The 20,552-nt window shown below is 43.0% G+C and overlaps 1 protein-coding gene across 3 annotated transcripts in view; it reads right to left on the bottom strand.

The window, feature by feature from the left end:
* LOC130364845 (tyrosine-protein phosphatase non-receptor type 9-like) overlaps positions 1–20,552 on the bottom strand; it is a 78,120-nt gene that overhangs the window by 38,857 nt on the left and 18,711 nt on the right. The window contains exons 1-6 of one of the 3 annotated variants that reach the window (XM_056568816.1): positions 11,897–12,000; positions 11,654–11,777; positions 11,065–11,205; positions 7,419–7,508; positions 5,651–5,775; positions 3,305–3,410 (exon numbers count right to left, since the gene is read on the bottom strand). In XM_056568816.1, the coding sequence (XP_056424791.1) occupies positions 3,305–3,410; positions 5,651–5,775; positions 7,419–7,508; positions 11,065–11,205; positions 11,654–11,777; positions 11,897–11,928 (618 nt within the window). In that variant the 5' untranslated portion in view covers positions 11,929–12,000. Of the gene's footprint in view, positions 1–3,304; positions 3,411–5,650; positions 5,776–7,418; positions 7,509–11,064; positions 11,206–11,653; positions 11,778–11,896; positions 12,001–20,552 lie in introns of those variants that run through there. The other 2 variants (XM_056568817.1, XM_056568818.1) reach the window with 2 other exon arrangements.

Consider the following 20,552-nt stretch of genomic DNA (forward strand, 5'->3'; position numbering starts at 1 on the left):
TGTTTGCTATGGGGATTTTCTCCTAGTCTGGACAGTTCTTAAGATGGACAGAGATGTCAGCAGAGAGCACTGTGGTCATGATGTCAGCAGAAAGCTCTGTGTTCCAAAAAGAAAACCGTTTCCTCTGTAGTATTCAGCAGCTAATAAGTACTGGAAGGTAGGGATCGACCGATTATCGGTATGGCCGATATTATCGGCCGATAATCACGATTTTGGGCATTATCGGTATCGGCAATTATCTTGCCGATAAGCCGATAATGCCCCGCCCCCACCGCACCGCGACCGCCACCCCCTCGACCCGCCGCACCGCACGCCCGACCCACCGCACCGCGTCGCACCCCCCACCGTGATGCTAGGCGGTATACCGGTATGGATTTTTGACCATACCGCTATACCGGTCGGGCCCCACCCTCCGAGTCAATAAAAAAAATTATACTTACCCGTAATGGGGGTGGTCCGGGCCATCCATCCTTCCTTCCTGTAGTGTCCGGGGGCATTCCGGGTGAAGAGTGAACCGGTCCGGGCTGTCCTTCTCCCACGGTTTTCTTCTCCACTCCGGGCAGGCTCCGGCCTAGTACGCTGGATAGACCCCGCTACGCCGTGACATCAGGTGCGTCGCTGCGCAGCGGCGTCTATGCAGCGTACTAGGCCGGAGCCTGCCCGGAGTGGAGAAGAAGACCGTGGGAGAAGAAGGACAGCCCAGACCGGACCACCCTCCAGCCGGAACGCCCGCGGACACTACATGAACGATGGATGGATGGATGGCCTGGACCACCCTGACAGGTAGGGGAGAGAAGCGGGTGGTGGCGGCGGCGGCCTATGGCCCCGCAAAAGCCACTGCAGATCATTGATTTAAAGCGCCTGCTTTAAATCAATGATCTGCAGCGGTGTCGCAGGGGGTTAAATAGCCGATAACTTATACCGGAATATCGGTATAAGTTATCGGCCCTAACCTGCACCGATTATCGGTATCGGCCCTAAAAAACGATATCGGTCGATCCCTACTGGAAGGATTACGTTTTTAAATAGAAGTAGTTTACAAATCTTTAACTTTCTGGCACCAGTTGCTTTAAAAAAAATATATAAAAAAAAATAAAAAATAAAGTTTTCCACGGGAGTACCCCTTTAATTATACCATATGGTGTACGGCGAAAATAATTAAAAAAAATAAATAAATAAAAAAGGCCAAAATATTTTTATTTTTTTTTACTTTCGGTTTCCCTGTTCTGCCCACCCACAGTAGGCCGGGCAGAATGGGGAAACCGACTAGGACCGGCGCCGAAGTCCACTTACCCATCAGTGGCGGCAGCGGGCGGTGGCAGCAGAGGACGGCGATGCAGCTCCCTGGATCCTACGGAAGCCGGTGAGTTGCCTAGCAAAATCTGGAGGGCTACAGTTTGAGACCACTATACAGTGGTCTCTAACCTGTAGCTCTCCAGATGTTGCAAAACTACAACTCCCAGCATGCACAGACAGCAAACAGCTGTCTTGGCATGCTGAGAGTTGTAGTTGCGTACTTCCAGCTGTTGCATAACTACATCTCCCAGCATGCCCTTTGGCGATCAGTACATGCTGGGGGTTGTAGTTTTGCAACAGCTGGAGGCACACTGGTTGGAAAATACTGAGTTAGGTAATAGAACCTAACTGAAGGTTTTCCAACCAGTGTGCCTCCAGCCGTTGCAAAAGTACAACTCCCAGCATGCACGGTCTGTCAGTACATGCTGGCAGTCGTAGTTTTGAAACAGCTGGAGGTTTGCCCCCCATGTAAATTTTCAGGGTACATTCACACGGGCGGGTTTACAGTAAGTTTCCTGCTTGAAGTTTGAGATGCTGCAAAGTTTTTGCCACAGCGCAAACTCCTATCGGAGAAACTCACCGTAAACCCTAAAAACACTACACTACGACATAATAAAGGGTAAAACACTACATATACACCCCCTTACACTGTCCCCCCCTAATAAAAATCAAAACGTATTGTACGGCAGTGTTTCCAAAACGGAGCTTCCAGCTGTTGCAAAACAACTCCCCCCAGCATTTCCGGACAGCCACTGACTGTCCAGGCATGTTGGGAGTTTGGCAACAGTTGGAGGCACCCTGTTTGAGAATCACTGGTGTGGAATAACCCTTTATACACCCCTATGCAATCCCTAATTTAGTCTTCAAATGCGCATGGCACTCTCTCACTTCGGAGCCCTGTCTTATTTCAAGGAAACAGTTTAGGGCCACATTTGGGGTATTTCTGTACTCAGGAGAAATTGCACTACAAATTTAAAAATGAAGATCTTGAATTTTCTCCTTCAATTTTCTGCTATTCCTGTGAATCACCTAAAGGGTTAACAAACTTTTTGAATGTCATTTTGAATACTTTGAGGGGTGCAGTTTTTATAATGGGGTATTTCTAATAAGAAGGCCCTTCAAATCCACTTCAAAACTGAACTGGTCCCTGAAAAATTTCGATTTTGAAAATTTTGGGAAAAACTGGAAAATTGCTGCTGAACTTTGAAGCCCTCTGATGTCTTCCAAAAGTAAAAACATGTCAAACAAAGTAGTCATATTGTATATGTGAATCAATATATAATTTATTTGGAATATCCATTTTCCTTATAAGCAGAGCGCTTCAAAGTAAAAAATAAATAAAATGCTAAATTTTCAATTTTTTCATCAAATTTTGGAATTTTTCACCAAGAAATGATGTAAGTATCGACAAAATTTTACCACTAACATAAGAGTAGACTATGGCACAAAAAAAAACTCTCGGAATTAGAATGAAAAGTATAAGCATCCCAGAGTTATTAATGGTTAAAGTGACAGAGGTCAGATGTGCAAAAAATGGCCAGGTTCTACAGAGAAAATTGGCTGGGTCCTTATGGGGTTAATCCCAGTCTCCCTCTCTGCACCAGGTAACATCCATCTGTTATACGATAAATGGATGAATAAGGCCTGTCTGTCTACGTATACAAATAAGGCTGGTGAGTGCAGGAGGTCTCTTTTTCGACTATTCGACTAGAGGCTGTAATAGCTGCCAAAAAGTAATTCAAGTACAAATTGCTGCCAAAGCTGCGTAAAATGTCAGAATAATGTATGTCAATACAATATTTTCCTTTTCAATAAATTAGCAAAGATATATACAATTCTGATTTCATATTTTCACTATGGGGGATTTTATTTATTTTAGCACAAGGCTGCAACATAAAGCTTGAGAAAAGTAAAAAGGGCTGAGGACTTTCTGAAGGCATTGTATGTACCTGGACAATTTAAACAAGCCTGTAATATAAAAAAAAAAAAAAAAAAAGTCCTAACTTACCTTTAAAAGGTTCAATATCTTTACACAGAGTTCATAATCAAAGTTTCCATAAGTGGAATTTATCATATCATAAATAAAAATTAGCCCATTCCTCTGTGTCTCTACCCTGTAAACAAAAAACATTAAATTAAGACTAAAATTTTAAGAAAGTTACCATCAACAATTTACAAAATACATGCATAAAAAATAACTTCTTTTAAACACTGTACCAGTAGCAACAAAACTTTGAACTAAAGATATATTTTAATGCTGGTCAAAAATGTCTACATGCTTTGCACGAACAACAGTTTTATTCATATTGCAACATATACACAGATCAGCCAGATCATTAAAATCTCCTTATTAACATGGTTTGTGTTTTCTGTCCCCCAAAACAGCTTGTAACATCATGGCATATAGACTCCACAAAACCTTTGACCTCTCCTTTAAAAAGGGGTACTCAACCCCAAGATATTGCTTGTCGGCCTTTTGGCTAAGATAAAGTGTAGCATCTTTTCTTATCAGTTAGGGGATAATATGTCTGACCCCCTGCGATCTCTGGGCAGGCCGCACAATGTTTAGAACACGGAAGCTTGGAGCTTCTGTGTTCATGACATCGGGCAACACCCCCTTCATTTATGTCTTTTGGAGAGGGCGTGACGGCTTGTACATAGCCACCTCCCATAGTCATAAATGGAGGGTGCGTGGCGGCTGTGGTCGCCCATCACCCGACAGGGGGGCGCAGTTTGCTCCGTGCACCTGATGACTGGGGTGCCGGAAATCACAGGGGTCCCAGTAGCGACTCCCCCACCCCCGGCACACATCTTATCCCCTATGCTTTGGATAGGTGATAAGATGTCTAGGGTGGGGTCTCTCTAAAATACTTGTTTCTCCAGCACATCCATCCAATTCACGACAAGACTGAGATCTGGGGAAACTCTATGCAAAAATGTATTCAGGAATGGTTAAAGGAACATGGCAGTGTGGCAAGGTTATTCTAAGGCTGGGTTCACACCACGTTTCGTTAAATACGGTTCCCGTATACGACTGGGAGGAAGGGTGGAGGGGCTTAATCGCGGCGCCCGCACTCAGCCGTATTGGGCAACCGTATTTAATGCATGTCTATGAGCCGACCAGAGTGAACCGCAGCCTCCGATCGGCATCGTTTTCGGCCGTATGCGGTTTCCCGACCGCAGGCAAAAACGTGGTCGACAGCCTTTTTGCCTACGGTCGGCTCATAGACATGCATTAAATACGGTTGCCGAATACGGCTGAGTGCGGGCGCCGCGATTAATCCCCGCCCCCTACCAGCCAAATACGGGAACCGTATTTAACGAAACGTGGTGTGAACCCAGCCTAAAAGTTCACTGATATTAGGAATTACTTTTGCCATGAAGGCTGTACTTGGTTTACAACAATCTTAACTAGATGGAAACTGTCAGAGTAAAATCTAAATGAATGTTAAGACCCAACATTTCCCAGCAGAACATTGCCACTGCCATTTAGCCTCCTTTCTAGTGCATACTAGTAACATCTATTACCTAAGCGAAGCACATGTACCAGGCCATCCAACATGATGTAAAGGAAAACATGATTCATCAGACCAGACCACCTTCTTTTATTACATTTATTCAGGGATATAGTTCTAATGTGCCTATTTTAGATGCTAGATCACCTAGTCCTGCTGTTCCAGCTGTAGTCATGCCCCCTCAGTGTGATCGACAGCCTCGTCACCGCTCTGCTCTCTAAGCAGACGGTACAGAGCGATGAGGCAGGCCGTGCCTGGGCTGTCAATTACCCTGAAGGGGCATGATTGCAGCACAGACTGGGAGGGTAGAGCTACCCGCACAGGGGACATTTTTAAACATAATTTCCTCACCATTCCTGACGGCAGGAATGTCTCCCAAGTATGGTGAGGAAGAAGATTTTACATGTTGCATGCAGTTACATGTTGCAACGCATTATTTATGGTAAAAATCTGATTTAATGTTTTGGCTGTGCAATGGGTCCCGGGGAATAGAGCTTGTATCTACTTTAACAAAATAATCTTTCATTTATGTGATTGCAAATGTCTTATTCATTCATATGGTTTTTAACGGAGAAGCTTTCTTCCAGAGAGTAATGTTAGCACAGAACAGGCAGGAATACAAAATCAATAAGGTAATAAGAGATCCGCATACCAGCAAATGTCATTCAGTGAAATATAATATCATTCCAAATCATAATCAAACTCCACATACAAATAAAACATTTGCCTGAAACAGATTACTTATTTCTCTCTAACAGATTATCACAAAGCTTCCCCTTTTATGTCATCTTGCTCTGATGGGAAGAAAAGAATTAAGTGATCACTCATCAATAAATTACCTCTCAATGGCTTTATCTAGCTGGTAGATAATAGCCTGGAGAACTGCCTTATGTGTGGTTACATCCGGCCGATGAAGTCTAGCAGTGAACAAGGCTAGTGCTGCTCCATTTGCATCTCTTCCGGGCTGTAATTGAGAAGGACAAACTATCATTATGATACCCTAGGAAAAGGAATGTATTCATTTTACAGCTTTTATCTAACCTATACTAACACTTGAAAGCCTTAGACCCAAAGAACACACTTTTTTTTATAGGCAAAAGAATGAATGACTAAATACACACATTACATTATTTTATCTAACCCATAAATTTCAAGCATTAAAATCGGTTTTCCCACAAATGATATGTTCCTATACACAGAATTGGTAATAAACATCTAAATCATGGGTAACTCACCAATTACTAGTACGCGGCTCTTGAATCACACCTCCAGAATTAATCAAGATGACATTTTATAAAACCAATAATTTATATATTAATATGTCACTCTTGTCAGAGGACCACATATCCAATTCCTCAAGAACTAGCACAGATGACAGACTAAGGGCCTCTTAACACTGTTAAATTTCCGGCAGGAGATATTCGGCGCTGCACAAATCACTGGGTGCTAGGACCCTGAGGACATGCACAGTTACCATTGACACCAATACAGTTTAGGCAGAATGCCGCCCAAAAAAAAAAAATCAATAAATATAGATGAATATGTTCATCCTTTTGGCAGGTCTGAAATCCTGAATTTCCTCAGTGTGAACAGTGCAGCAGAATCTCATTGAAAACAAGCTGCAAGCGGAAGAATTTTTCGAGCAGGAATTCAGCAGTGTGGACTGGCCTTACTCTCTCAGTTTGTTTACAGAGAAAGTCTAGTTTTTGGCTAAAGATGTACATATGGAACAATGACCATGAATACAGCTATTAATAAGCTGTGAGCACACCCTAGGCGTGGAAAGCTAGCATCTTCATAATAGTGCTAGATGCCAGCCACAATAAAGCTAACATCTCCTGTGCCCTACCATCCAATGAACACAGGCTACAACCAGCTCTTGGGTTACCAGTTTTGCCTCTCTATCATAAATAAAACATGCAGTCTCCTACACTAACATAACACAGCAGTAGCTCCTTTAGTAATTCCTAAAAGTAGGAGTACCAAAGAAAGAAAGAGACCAGAAATATACAATAGCAAACATAAGTAAAAAAAAAAAAAAAAAAAAAAAAAGCCAAAAAAGGATCCGGTGAGAGACAGCAGGATGAATGGAAAAGGTATGAGTTGTATAGACACATCTGGGGTGGCCAACCCAGGAATTCAATGCTATTTTGAAAAACCAACCAACTACTATGAGTTAGTCCCAAAAATGTCATAAAAGTTAATCAATGAAAGAAATCAAAATTGATTAAAACGCAACTCCAGCAACACAGTGCCACAAGCTCTCCCCAGTCTGACTTGGAGAGACGCAGTGGTTGAGAAAACTGTACCATGCATATCTCAAACTTTGGCGAGCATGTGGCACCATGTGATGCTTTAAGTTCTAGAATACCCACCTCAACCCCTGATAAAACATAAGTGACTGAGGTAATCTCGATCAGATATCAGCATTCATGGCCTAACCTGCTGTCTCATTAGCTCTTCTTGCCACAAGATTTTAATTAGAGTATATTAAGAGTGAAGGTTGCATGACAGTAAAGCCAAGTGTATTCCGCCATTACTAAACCCCTTTAAATTTGTTTTAGTAGCGACAACATAGAACTTCTTTAGAATAACTGCAATACTTACTAAAACCGTAAATTTACCACTAAGTAGCTCAGAGCGTAAAGGTTCTTCATCAGGATTTATGTTGTAAATCCCTTCCTTAAGTCTGGTGTTCTGTTAAAGAGAAACCACAGAAAAAGCACATGAGTATAGGACTTTCTTATTTTACCTGTACCGTTCAAGCCATCGGCGATCACTACTGTAAATAAGCCATGATCTCTCTCAATTATACATATTTATATGTTTCTTATATTCAGTTGTAAACAGCTGACTCATTTCATTACATGACAAATCATAGGTCATAAAAATTCACCGGATGACTGACAGAATGAATGATTCATTTCAGGCTACGTTCACACACAATTTTGGGCTTTATTGACAGCCCCAAAAAAAAAAAAAAAAATGCTTAAAGAGTGCTTCCCACAAAAACATACAAGAATTTCAGAAAATGTACTGTTTGAGATATTTACTAATTCCCCATGGACTTTTTGGTTTTGCCCTGTTCCCCTTTGCTACGTCCATCTTATGGCATCCCATGAAACGGTCAGGAATGCTTAGTTCAACTGCATATGGCTCAATAGCTTCAGTAAATGCAAGCAATGAGAATTGTGGGAGCACGTGTGCTTTGTTACAATGCAACAGCAGCACCACAGTTCAGCAAGTGATCAGATCCATTGGGGAGAAGAAGAGTACAGGGATGTAAGTTACTTTATTAAAAAAAATGGCACAAATGTGCTCATTTAAATATACAGTACACAACTAATTTTACCAACTTTGTCTCTAGAAAAGCTTAAAAAATAAAACAATAAATTATGTGGGAAGATAACTTCAATAAATAGTGACTAACTAGAAAGGGATATAGGTACTATGGGGAGATTTATTAAAACCTTTGTAAAGGGTGGTGCAGAAGGTATTGACTAAAATTTACCACTAACAAAGTACAATTGGGGTCATTTATAAGAATCTGTGCAGAGGAAAAGTCGACCAGTTGCCCATAGCAACCAGATTGCTTCTTTTATTTTTCAGAAGCCTTTTTAAAAATTAAAGAAGCGATCTGATTGGTTGCTATGGGCAACTGCATCACACTTCCTTTACCCAGTGTTTGATAAATCTTCCCCATAGTACATGGGGAGAGAGTCCACCCAATGCTACCCTTTTTAAGGGAGGTTTGCCAAAAGGTGCCTATGCTACCAAGGCACTGTCCATCAAGCACGTCACCCAGATTATTAGGTCAAAGATGGGTTGAGCAGATGCATTTCATGGCGCTATACAAGGATAAAGACAACTCTTAAAGGGGTTATGTAGCATTAGAAAAAAAACAAAAAAAAACGATCTGTTCAAAACAACTGTAACATTTGTCTGTAGGTTGGGTGTGGTTTTGCATATTAGTTCCATTAAAAGAAAATGAGCTAAGTTGTAATACCACACACAACCTGAAGAAAATGTTGGTGTTTTAGGAAGAAATAAGCTTTGTTTTTCAATTCCTGGAAAACTCCTTATAGATGGGCTGATGACCTCCTAAAACAGATTAACAATCTTTTACTAAGCTTTCACAAGGCTCAAATAGAAAGGCTCATTCACCCAAAATCAGCCTGTGTAAAAAGGCTTTTAGTCAGCAACCTGGGAGGTGCAGTGTAAGTAAATGTCTACCGGCTCCAGGTTAGTCAACATTCACAGGACACTTGTTGGTGTTGTCTGACTTACATGCCACCACCAAGAATGACAGCATTTCCTCGTAAATTGTGTTCGTATAGAAAGACGTAAAATTCTGAAGTTAACCCTTGAAGAAAATCTCGGAAATAACCGTGGCTTAAGAACTTCTTCCTCATGATATCACATAACTTTTAAAAAACAAACGAGAGAGAACCAAAGGATGGCTCTGCTGCTCTGGAATGAGAGGCTTATAGCCAGCAGCTCTTTTTATCTTCATGGGAAAACACTTCTGCAGCAGAAATTTTGCTGTGTGCACTGTGTAGCAGAATCACATTGAAAACAATGGGACTTTGCTGCAAGGGAATTTAAACTGAATCTTTACGTCCGATTCCGCTCAGAAAATCCATTGTGTGAACATGGCCTCAAACTCTCAACATAGTAACCTTAAATTGAAGGCTAATTTTCAGTCAAGAACAGCACACTGCTATATCTGTTTACATACATAAAGATTATTAGCTGGTCATAAAATAAATCTTAAAAATACCGTATATACTCGAGTATAAGCCGAGTTTTTCAGCACGATTTTTCGTGCTGAAAACACCCCCCTCGGCTTATACTCGAGTGAACTCTCCACCCGCAGTGGTCTTCAACCTGGGGACCTCCAGAGGTTTCAAAACTACAACTCCCAGCAAGCCCGGGCAGCCATCGGCTGTCCGGGCTTGCTGGGAGTTGTAGTTTTGAAACCTCTGGAGGTCCGCAGGTTGAAGACCACTGCGACCTTCGACTTCATCCAGCCCCCCCTCACCCCCTTTAGTTCTGTACATTACTCGCCTCCGCTCGGCGCTGGTCCGGTGCTGCAGGACTGTCCGGAGAGGAGGTCGTCCGGTGGGATAGTGGTTCCGGGCTGCTATCTTCACCGGGGAGGCCTCTTCTAAGCGCTTCGGGCCCAGCCCCAGAATAGTCACGTTGCCTTGACGACGACGCAGAGGTACGTTCATTACCAACGTACTTCTGCGTCATCGTCAAGGCAACGCCTCTATTCTGGGCCCGAAGCGCGGAGAAGAGGCGCCCCCGGTGAAGATAACAGCCCAGAACCACTATCCCACCGGACGACCTCCCCACCGGACAGTCCTGCAGCACCGGACCAGCGCCGAGCGGAGGCGAGTACTGTACAGAACTAAAGGGGGTGAGAGGGGGCTGGATGATGTCGAAGGCCGCAGTGGTCTTCAACCTGCGGACCTCCAGAGGTTTCAAAACTACAACTCCCAGCAAGCCCGGACAGCCTATGGCTGCCCAGGCTTGCTGGGAGTTGTAGTTTTGAAACCTCTGGAGGTCCACAGGTTGAAGACCACTGAGGGCAGATGATGACAAGAGGATGATGATGACAAGGGGATGATGAAGGGGGGTGGGGATGATGACAAGGGGATGAGGGATGATGACAAGGGGATGATGACAAGGGGATGATGAAGGGGGGTGGGGATGATGACAAGGGGATGAGGGATGATGACAAGGGGATGATGAAGGGGGGGTGGGATGATGACAAGAGGATGATGATGACAAGGGGATGATGAAGGGGGGTGGGGATGATGACAAGGGGATGAGGGATGATGACAAGGGGATGATGACAAGGGGATGATGAAGGGGGGGTGGGATGATGACAAGGGGATGATGAAGGGGGGTGGGATGATGACAAGGGGATGATGAAGGGGGGTGGGGATGATGACAAGGGGATGATGAAGGGGGGGTGTGGGATGATGACAAGGGGATGATGACAGGTGATGATGATAGGGTGATGATGATGAAGATGTTAATGACGTGGGTCTGGATGAGGACAGGGGGGGATGATGTATTTCCCACCCTAGGCTTATACTCGAGTCAATAACTTTTCCTGGGATTTTGGGTTGAAATTAGGGGCCTCGGCTTATACTCGGGTCGGCTTATACTCAAGTATATACGGTACTTGACAGGAAACAATTCTTCCTGACCGGTAAGAATGAAGAACTAAACCTGGACTTACTCTGTAAGCCTGAAATAAATCAACTGCTCTAGAAACATCAAACTTCCGAGCCATTAAAAATTTCACAGCAGTGTTAGGAGGCACTGTAACCACTTGCGGTTGTTCCTGGTTCTTCAGTTCGGAAATAAATTCCTCAATTGCCTGTGGGATGAGAAGAAATTATTAAAACGATGAACCCATCAATACATTTATTTTATCTACTAAAAGTCTAACAATTTTGCCTTTAAAGGAGTAGTGCAGTGAAAGATAACTTGTCCCCTATCCAAAGGATAGTGGATAAGTTTAGATTGCGGGGGCGGGGGGGGGTTGGTGTCCGTCCGATGGTATTCCCGCAATCTCCTGAATGGAAGGAGGCGTGCCGCCCCCCCCGCACCGAGCGGCAGCCGACACGCCCCCTCATAGAGATACATGGAGGGGGCATGTTGGCTGCGGCCTCCTGCAGGGTTCGGAACGGCTGCTTTCAGCCCCAGCGGTCTGACCCCCCGCAATCTATAACTTATCTGCTGTCCTTTGGATAGGGGATAAGTTATCTTTCACTGCACTACTCCTTTAAGCAGCCAAAAACAACATGCTGTTCCGGGAAACCCACCGGAATATGTCTGTGTTCTTGAATATGCAGCTCATAACTGAAAAGGACTGGATGCACTACTTTCATGGTCTGTCTCAGATCACTTTGCTCTTGGTTTTGCATAATCCAACCTTGGTCTGAAGAACTAAGTAGGGGCAAGGAGGATGGGTATCACTGAAACCACATAATTTGTCTATACTGTTCAGCTCAGATAAAAAAAATACATTTTTGCTAGAGAAAGGAGAAGAGAGGTCATGAACGTACACTGAGCTCTTTTTATCTACGTGTACATACATCCATGCTGCAACTTCTCAGACACAGAAATCTCCCATGGGTCCCACAGAAAAATAGAAAGTAGCATGAGCAGCTATAGAAAGCAGAATTGATTCAGTCATTTCTGCAACAGAAACAATAAGACTAGTTAGTCAATAACCAATTTACTTACTAAAATAAAGAATTTCTGGTTCTCATAGCTAGGTCTGCTCTCATAGCTAGGTCTCATAGCTAGGTCTGCTCTATAGATCAGCCTTATTTTTAGGGCACCTACTCACAGTCATCTATGGGGTTCGAATGTAAATCATATCCATATACTTTACATGTAAAATGGCATGCAGCACCAGATAACTGATTACGCATCTATCATCCCATAAAAGAGCAGCTATGTTGTGTACAAGATAGGTGTTATGCAAAGTTTATCCGCTGTATCACTGAAGAGCCCGCAACTTCCAAAGACCATAGGGGAAATTTATGCGCAATGGGTCTAGTAGTTGAAGACTTTAGCAATGCATTTGAACTCATTCAAGAAAACACCTGGATGTAGTGTGGCATGTTTGGTTTTTGCAGAAGTCAGGGATTTATTAATTGCGACTTAATAAATTATCACAAGCACTCACAATTGCATGAACCTCACTTGTCTACATCTAAGCTACTTTGCTACTGATGAAGAATGCACAGATTTGATAAACGTGGGGAGAGTGAATAAACAACATTTGCCCAGCCAAAAAGGGGGTGAAAATAACTTACACATAACGATAAATTCCCCCCTTGGTGTTTCAATTCCTCCCCATTTGTTTTATAGAAATAAAGTGACAGTATTAAAGTTTTACTGAACACAAATCCCCAGGTAAGTCTGGGATTCTACTAATAACTCAACACAATTACCCCGTAGGCAGTATTGCCCGGGGTACAAAATCCCTATATAAGTGGACTACCTAAAACTTACCTTACATGTCCCCAATGGTATACTAATATGCGTGGCCACCCACTGATAGAGTCAAACGCAGGACACGGTTATGTGCGCTTTTAACCGGGATTATATATGGTTTAAGTGATTAATTAATACGTTAACAATAAAAGTTAAGTTTTAGGTAGTCCACTTATATAGGGATTTTGTACCCCGGGCAAAACTGCCTACGGGGTAATTGTGTTGAGTTATTAAAGTTTTAGTCAAATTTAATTAAAATCTAAAATATTCTAACAAATTGTTATTGATAACAAGACAAGGTATGCAAAGAGACAATATCATTATGTGCTGAAAACAAATGCCCTATTCTTAGTCTCTCAGTATACTGCCTGGGGAAAGAATCAATGAACGATCTTCGGGAGAAGAAGGAAGTCATCTTACAATACAAGGAATAAAAGTCTATTTATTGGGTCATTTGGTTCCCCATGAGAGTGGTCGGAAATATTTCAATATGCAGACACAGAGACAGATGAGAGCTGTCAATAGAAAGGGGAAGCCAGTTATAAATGATAAAAGCCTGACTGTGGCCTAAAAATCAATATGGTAGGTCCAGCAGCAGTCTATGTGAAATCCACTGTGCCTGACAATAAAGTAGCTCTCTATCGCAGCCATTTATTGTATAGGATGTGCTTCAGGGTCTGCTGGTGAAGTCTTATGTTCACATTTCTGCAGCGTTCTACTTAAAACATTCCGGCAGTCCCAGGCTGACCTTGTTTAGGGCTATGACCATAAGTACAAGTGTAGATTAAAAATGTAAAGTAAAAGCAGCGAAGAAAAACCAAACACCAAACTTATGTGGTGTGAACATATGTCATTTGAGCATGTTACAAGAAAAATATTCTTATGAATAAACCAAAATGTAAAAAAAAAAGTGATATGTCTGAGATCGAGACAGAATTGCAGAGATGAGAAATGTTTCCTACAGACAATATGTGGTTTCATGGTGGTTGAGGAATCACTGATCCAAGTCTAACCACAGCTGTATCACTATATGTCACATACAAAATACCAAATAAAGTAGGTTTACACACAGATTTCATATAAAAGACTTAGGGGGAGATTTATCAAAACCTGTGCAGAGAAAAGATGCCCAGTTGCCCATAGCAACCAATCAGCTTGCTTCATTCATTTTTAAAGAGACTTCTGAAAAATGAAAGAAGCAATCCGATTGGTTGCTATGGGCAACTGGACAATTTTTCCTCTGCAGTTTTTTTTTTTAAATAAATTTCCCCCTTAGTGGTTTCTTGCTGTGTGACTGATCTGAACTGAACCCTCCTCATGGCTTCCACTACAACGAAAATAATTAAGGCAGTGCTGGACCAGTCGAATGACAGACAACTACTGTGCCCAACAGACTCTATTGACTTATAATGGGGTCAGTGCTGTTTTGTTATGGTATCTGTCACTGTAACAGAAAGAAGATTGTAGCATGCTGCACTTTGTTCTCTTCAAATCTAAAAGAACTACTTAAAAAGGCTCCAAACAGAGATAGGGTGGACGAGTAGTCAGTAACCATGAAGAAACAAAGCTATGCATAGAAGCAGTATATAAAACACACAAAAGTGGTAGGACATGATCAAAACTACTTGCAAAGCTGATTTATTCCTTTATTTAGGTGCATTTAGAGTAATAAAAAGGCACACAACTCAGGAACCTAGGAGAGGAAGTAGTTAAAGGGTAGCTCCCACCATCCTATTTTTTTTGTTGCTAGCCCGTTCCCCCCGCTACGGCACTAGCCCGTTCACTCCAACACCCCCCCCCCCCCCGCCCCGCATACCCCCTTCCCTCATTACACTTGCAGTTACTGCAGAGTCTGGCAGCGGGCGTGCATGGACAGCGACGTCCGGCCGGGGAGCCAATGCGCTCGCTCCCGCCTGCCTGATTCAGGCAGGCAGGGAGCGAGTGCAGCCTAACTGAAAAAGGACTGATTGCCACTCCAAAATCAGTCCTTTTTCAGTGGCCGGTTTTTAAATGTAAATTAAACCTTTTTTAATGAAAAAATAATAATAATAAAAGTATATTCGAGATATGTTGTAGTACAAAAGTACTACAACATATCAAAAAATAAAAGTTGGTGACCGTGCCCATTTAAGTGTAATACTAAGAAGGTAAAACTCAACCAGTGAGTAAGTATATAAAAAGGCAGAAGCTTGCCAGCTATGCTCCTAATACAGTCATATCATCTAAATGCAGGATGTAGATGTACAGGCAATGACCATGCCAATTACCTACTAATGACCCAAAGAATGGGACATATGCAGAGAGTGACAACCATCAATGGCATGTAAGCCGATAATTCTGCTTCATTACATTAGCTATCCGACAGGACAGGTCTGGGAAACAATAGTCAGATTATAAAACTAAATTGTGTCCAAAGAATTTGGACCAAATCTAAAACCTGCCCAAACAAATAAGAATAATATCCACAATTTATCAAGAGTAGTGTAGATGACCATCTTTTACCCCTTGTGTGGTGGAAACTGTGCACGTGCGCCAAATTTATTACATGGTGATGGGCAGGTGATAAATATGGTATTGGTAAAAAATTTTTACTTCTGTACTCCACTTTGTATGGTGTCTCCTCTGCGGCTTTTTAAAGGGGTATGGAACTGTTGCGAACACTGGAGCCGGTGCTGGGAGCTCGTGACATCATAGCCCCACCCCCTCATGACTTCACGGCCCGCCCTCTCAATGCAAGTTTATAGGAGGGGACATGAAGGCAGGGTGTGACGTCATGAGGGGGCGGGGATATGATGTCACAAGCTCACGTCGCAGAACAGTTTGTTCCAAACGCTGAGCAGCTGAGTACCCCTTTAACATGCGCACCAATACGTGCAGCTTTTTAAAACTGATGATATTTACAGTCAGATTTGTAAGCCAGGTAAGGGCTGGTGTAGATCTGCAACAAATTGAGGGCTTTGCGACAAATCACCATGATAAATTCGTGACCACTGCAAATACAGTGGTCCCTCAACATACGATGGTAATCCGTTCCAAATGGACCATCGTTTGTTGAAACCATCGTATGTTGAGGGATCCGTGCAATGTAAAGTATAGGACAGTGGTCTACAACCTGCGGACCTCCAGATGTTGCAAAACTACAACACACAGCCGTTGGCTGTCCAGGCATGCTGGGAGTTGTAGTTTTGCAACATCTGGAGGTCCGCAGGTTGTAGACCACTGTTAGAGAAAGTTGTACTCACCTGTCCCCGCCGCTCCGGACCATCACCGCTGCCCGGGATGTCGCCGTCCATCGCTGTCGCCGCGTCACCGACGCTCCGGCAAGGCCTCTGCTTCCCCGGCAACTGCGCTCTCCGTCGCCGCCATCACGTCGCTACGCTCGCTGCTCCTATTGGATGACGGGACGGCGTGCGCAGCGACGTGATGACGTCGATGGAGAGCGCCGATTAATCAGAGGATCCCGAAAAGGACGCGCCGGAGCCCCGAGGACAGGTGAGTGACCATCACCGGAGCACACGGGGCACCGTAAACTGCTATCCGGTGGCAGCTGAAGAAGTCAGCGCTGCTGGATAGCCGTTTATGCGATGGCCCCGACAAAAAAAAAGCATCGTATGTTGATGCTACCTTCAACATGCGATGGCCTCTGAGAGGCCATTGCATGTTAAAATGATCGTATGTCGGGGCCATCGTAGGTCGGGGGGGGGGGGGGGGGGGGGGGGTCACTGTAGTTAACCAGACTATAACACAGCTACACAAACTTTAGTGTATAAACAAAAACTGAGAAAGCTACACGGCAAAAACAGGGTAAAACCAATAATAAATTCCCCCCAATGACCTTAAATTTAGGTCATGCTGCCAGCTATATTAGAAGCCAGCCAAAGTCCACACAAAGTGTCCTCTGCTGGTGAACAAACGTTGCGACTATTCCTATAACTATTTTGCTTTGCGCGCACACACATAGTTGACTTGGTACGAAGCATTACAATACAGATTTAACCTACAAAATCCCTGTAATGAGGCAGAACTGGAAGAGCCAGCAGCAGCAGCTTCCATTAGTCATTCAGCCCTCTATTACTTTACTTCTCCTCCTCTTGGCAAACACATGGCACACTTAAGATGTAATTACTCTTACTTGTGTTTAAAGCTGAGAAATTCTATTAAGTGAAGGAAAAAATAACAATCCATACAAACATCTGCTATATTGTAAAAGAAATATGACAGACGGCTATATTAAGCATTTACCAGTTAGTAGAATAAACATCCACGGAGTCTACAGACGTCAATATAAAGAGCAGTATAAAAGAGGACAATAGAATGAAAAGATTTAGTCCTGCAGAGATCTCCTTACTGCACTCCTGACACCATTCTTATTTGGGTTGATTCTAATTAGAATGTGGGGTCACATTTGTCGTAACAAAACTATCTTGGTAGGGGTGAAGGGGTATCGGCTCTTTGTAGAGCCCCATTACTTGCCAAGTTGTACGAGGAGACAATGGACTCACTTAGACCAGAGGGAACATTGGAGGAGGAGAACTGGATAGAGCACAAGCAGAGGGAGATACTGCAGACAGTTGTGCTCAAAAGTTTGCATACACTTGGAAAATTGTAATACAAGTACAAAAAGAGGAGTGAAAAAGCAAGACATTTGTTATGGGATTCATATTTAACTGTAGGATAATAAAATTGCCAACTTTGCCAAAATGAAGAAAAAAAATTACCATTTCATAAGTCTGCATACCCTTATTATTGCCCCCATTAGTATCAGTAACATCATGCAGTTTTCTATGAGGCCCCAAATGCAGGCACCCTGGCAGGTGGTATAGCTGACCATTTTTCTTGGCAAAATGCCTCTAGGTCTTGCAAAATCTTTGGTCATCTTGCATGAACTGCCCATTTCAGATCTCCCCAGAGCAGCTAGATGATATTAAAGGCAATATTAAGGTTATGATATAAACAAGGACAATGGGGAGATTTACCAAAGGATTTAGACTGTTTTTTCCTGTCTAAAATTGTCGCACAGAAAGTTGCAGTCTAAATACGTGCAACTTTTTTGCGACTTTTGCTTTAATCCCTTAAGGACATAGTGTTTTTCCTCCTTACATTTTAAAAATCATAATCCTTTCAATTTTGCACCTAAAAATCCATATGATTGCTTATTTTTTGCGCCACCGATTCTACTTTGTAATGGCATCAGTAATTTTACCCAAAAATCTACAGCCAAACTGGGGGCTTCCGTTTCTACGCAGTAAATTTTTCGGTAAAAATGACACCTTATCATTATTCTGTAGGTCCATACGGTTAAAATGATACCCTACTTATATAGGTTTAATTTTTTCGTACTTCTGGAAAAAAATCATAACTACATGCAGGAAAATTAATGTTTAAAATTGTCATCTTCTGACCCCTATAACTTTTTTATTTTTCCGCGTATGGGGCGGTATGAGAGCTCATTTGTTGCGCCATGATCTGAAGTTTTTATCAGTACCATTTTTGTTTTGATCAGACTTTTTGATCACTTTTTAATTTGTTCAATTTTATGGTATAAAAAGTGACCAAAAAGACGCTATTTTGGACTTTGGAATTTTTTTGCATGTACGCCATTGACCGTGCGGTTTAACTAACAATATATTTTTATAGTTCGGACATTTACACATGCGGCGATACCACATAATTTTATTTTTTTATTTACACTTTTTTTTATGGGAAAAGGTGGGTGATTCAAACTTTTATTAGGGAAGGGGTTAAATGATAACTTTTTTTAAATTTTTTTTTGCAATGTTATATCTCCCATAGGGGCTATAACATGCAGTACTTTGATTCAATACACTGAACAATGCCTTTGCATTGCAATACATTGATTGCTCAAGCCTGGATTTCAGGCTTGGAGCAATCAATCGCCGATCGGACACGCAGGAGGAAGGTAAGGCACCCTCCTGCTGCGTCCTAGCTGATCGGGACATCTCGATTTTAACCGCAATGGTCCCGATCAGCCCGCCTGAGCAGCCGGGAAGCTTTCACTTCAGACCCGGCAATCAACTTTGATCGACGCGTCTAAAGAGTTAATGCCGGACATCTGCCGAAACGGCAATGTCCGGCATTAGCCACGGGTCCTGGCTGCTGATAGCAGCTGGGACTGTGCAGGTATGATGCGAGCTCAGCTCCTGAGCTCACTTCATAACCCTCCCGTGCCGCAGCACCCTATAAACCCGGCGTTTTGCGGCAAGGGGTTAAAGGATTTTTAGTACATGATGCATTCTAGGCTATTTTAGACAGAAAAATGCATTGGTGCTGAATTTATCAATAGCGACTTTTCGGTGAAAACTTGCATCGGGCGAAAGTACGCTGAAGTGTCAGACCATGCTGGAGTAGATTTAAATAAAGTCTAAACCGTAGATCCCGTAGTCTATGTGCAGAATTTATCAAGAGCCGTGCGCCTTTTGATATATTAGGAACACAATAGACCGGCCTAACCATCTGTAGGTTGGTCTATATTGATGCGGGAAATAGACAACTTTGATAAATCTCCCCCAAAGTGTTGGCAACTCTAGAACCTTCAACTTTTCCAGCCATAACCATTGCAGGGTCAACTTGGCAATGTGCTTAGGGTCATTGGGGGAGATTTATCAAAACCTGTCCAGAGGCCAGATTGCTTCTTTCACTTTTCAGAAATTAAAGAAGGGATCTGATTGGTTGCCATGGGCAACTCATCAACTTTTCCTTTGGACAGGTTTTGATAAATCTCCCCCATTGTCAAGCTGGAAAGTCCAAGAGCATCCCATGCGCAGCTTTCCTGAAGAATGCAAATTGTCGGCCAGAATTTTCTGATAACATGCAGCATTTTCACAAGATTCCCTGTGCCTTTGGAGCTCTCATCCACTAAAAGCCATCAGAGAGCCACCACCAGGCTTTACAGTGGGGATGGGATTCTTTTTGCTACTGGCCTTGGTTCTTATGGTTGTGACCATAAAGCTCTATTTTGGTCTTGTCGCTCCAAATTACAATGTACCAAAAGCTGTTAGGCGTGTCAAAGGGTCCTCTGGCATATTGTGGCAGGGCTTTTTTGTGGTGTTTCCAGCAACGACAATGAACTTCATTTTTGTCCATGTATTGTCGTATTGTGACGCTTGAAAACCAACCATACCATCTTTTTCCAAAAGCAGCCTGTGTTTCTTTAACCCCTTAACGACCAAGGACGTATATTCACGTCCTTGGCCGGCTCCCGTGGTATAGCGCGGGGTCACGTGGTGACCCCACGTCATATTGGGTCGGTCCCGGCATGTATCTGAAGCCGGGACCCGGGGCTAATAGAGCGCAGCAGCGATCGCGGTGCCGCGCGCTATTAACCCTTTAGATGCGGCGTTCAAAGTTGAACACTGCGTCTAATACAAAAGTGAAAGCTGCCCGGCTGCTCAATGGGGCTGATCGGGACCACCGCAGTGAAAATGCGGTGTCCCGATCAGCTGGGATACGAGCGGAGGTTCTCTTACCTTCCTCTGGCGTGTCAATTCAGCGATTGATTGCTCAAGATTGCATCTCAGGCTTGGAGCAATCGACCGCCGATAACACTGATCAATGCAAAGCTATGGCTTTGCAGTGAACAGTGTTGGCAATCAGTGTATGCAGTGTTATAGCCCCCTATGGGAGCTATAACACTGCAAAAAAAAAAAAAGTGTAAAAAAAAAATTTGTGTAAATGTCCAAACTATAAAAATATATC

This window comes from Hyla sarda, chromosome 1 (genome assembly GCF_029499605.1).
Source record: "Hyla sarda isolate aHylSar1 chromosome 1, aHylSar1.hap1, whole genome shotgun sequence".
In the NCBI taxonomy this organism is placed as follows: domain Eukaryota; kingdom Metazoa; phylum Chordata; class Amphibia; order Anura; family Hylidae; genus Hyla; species Hyla sarda.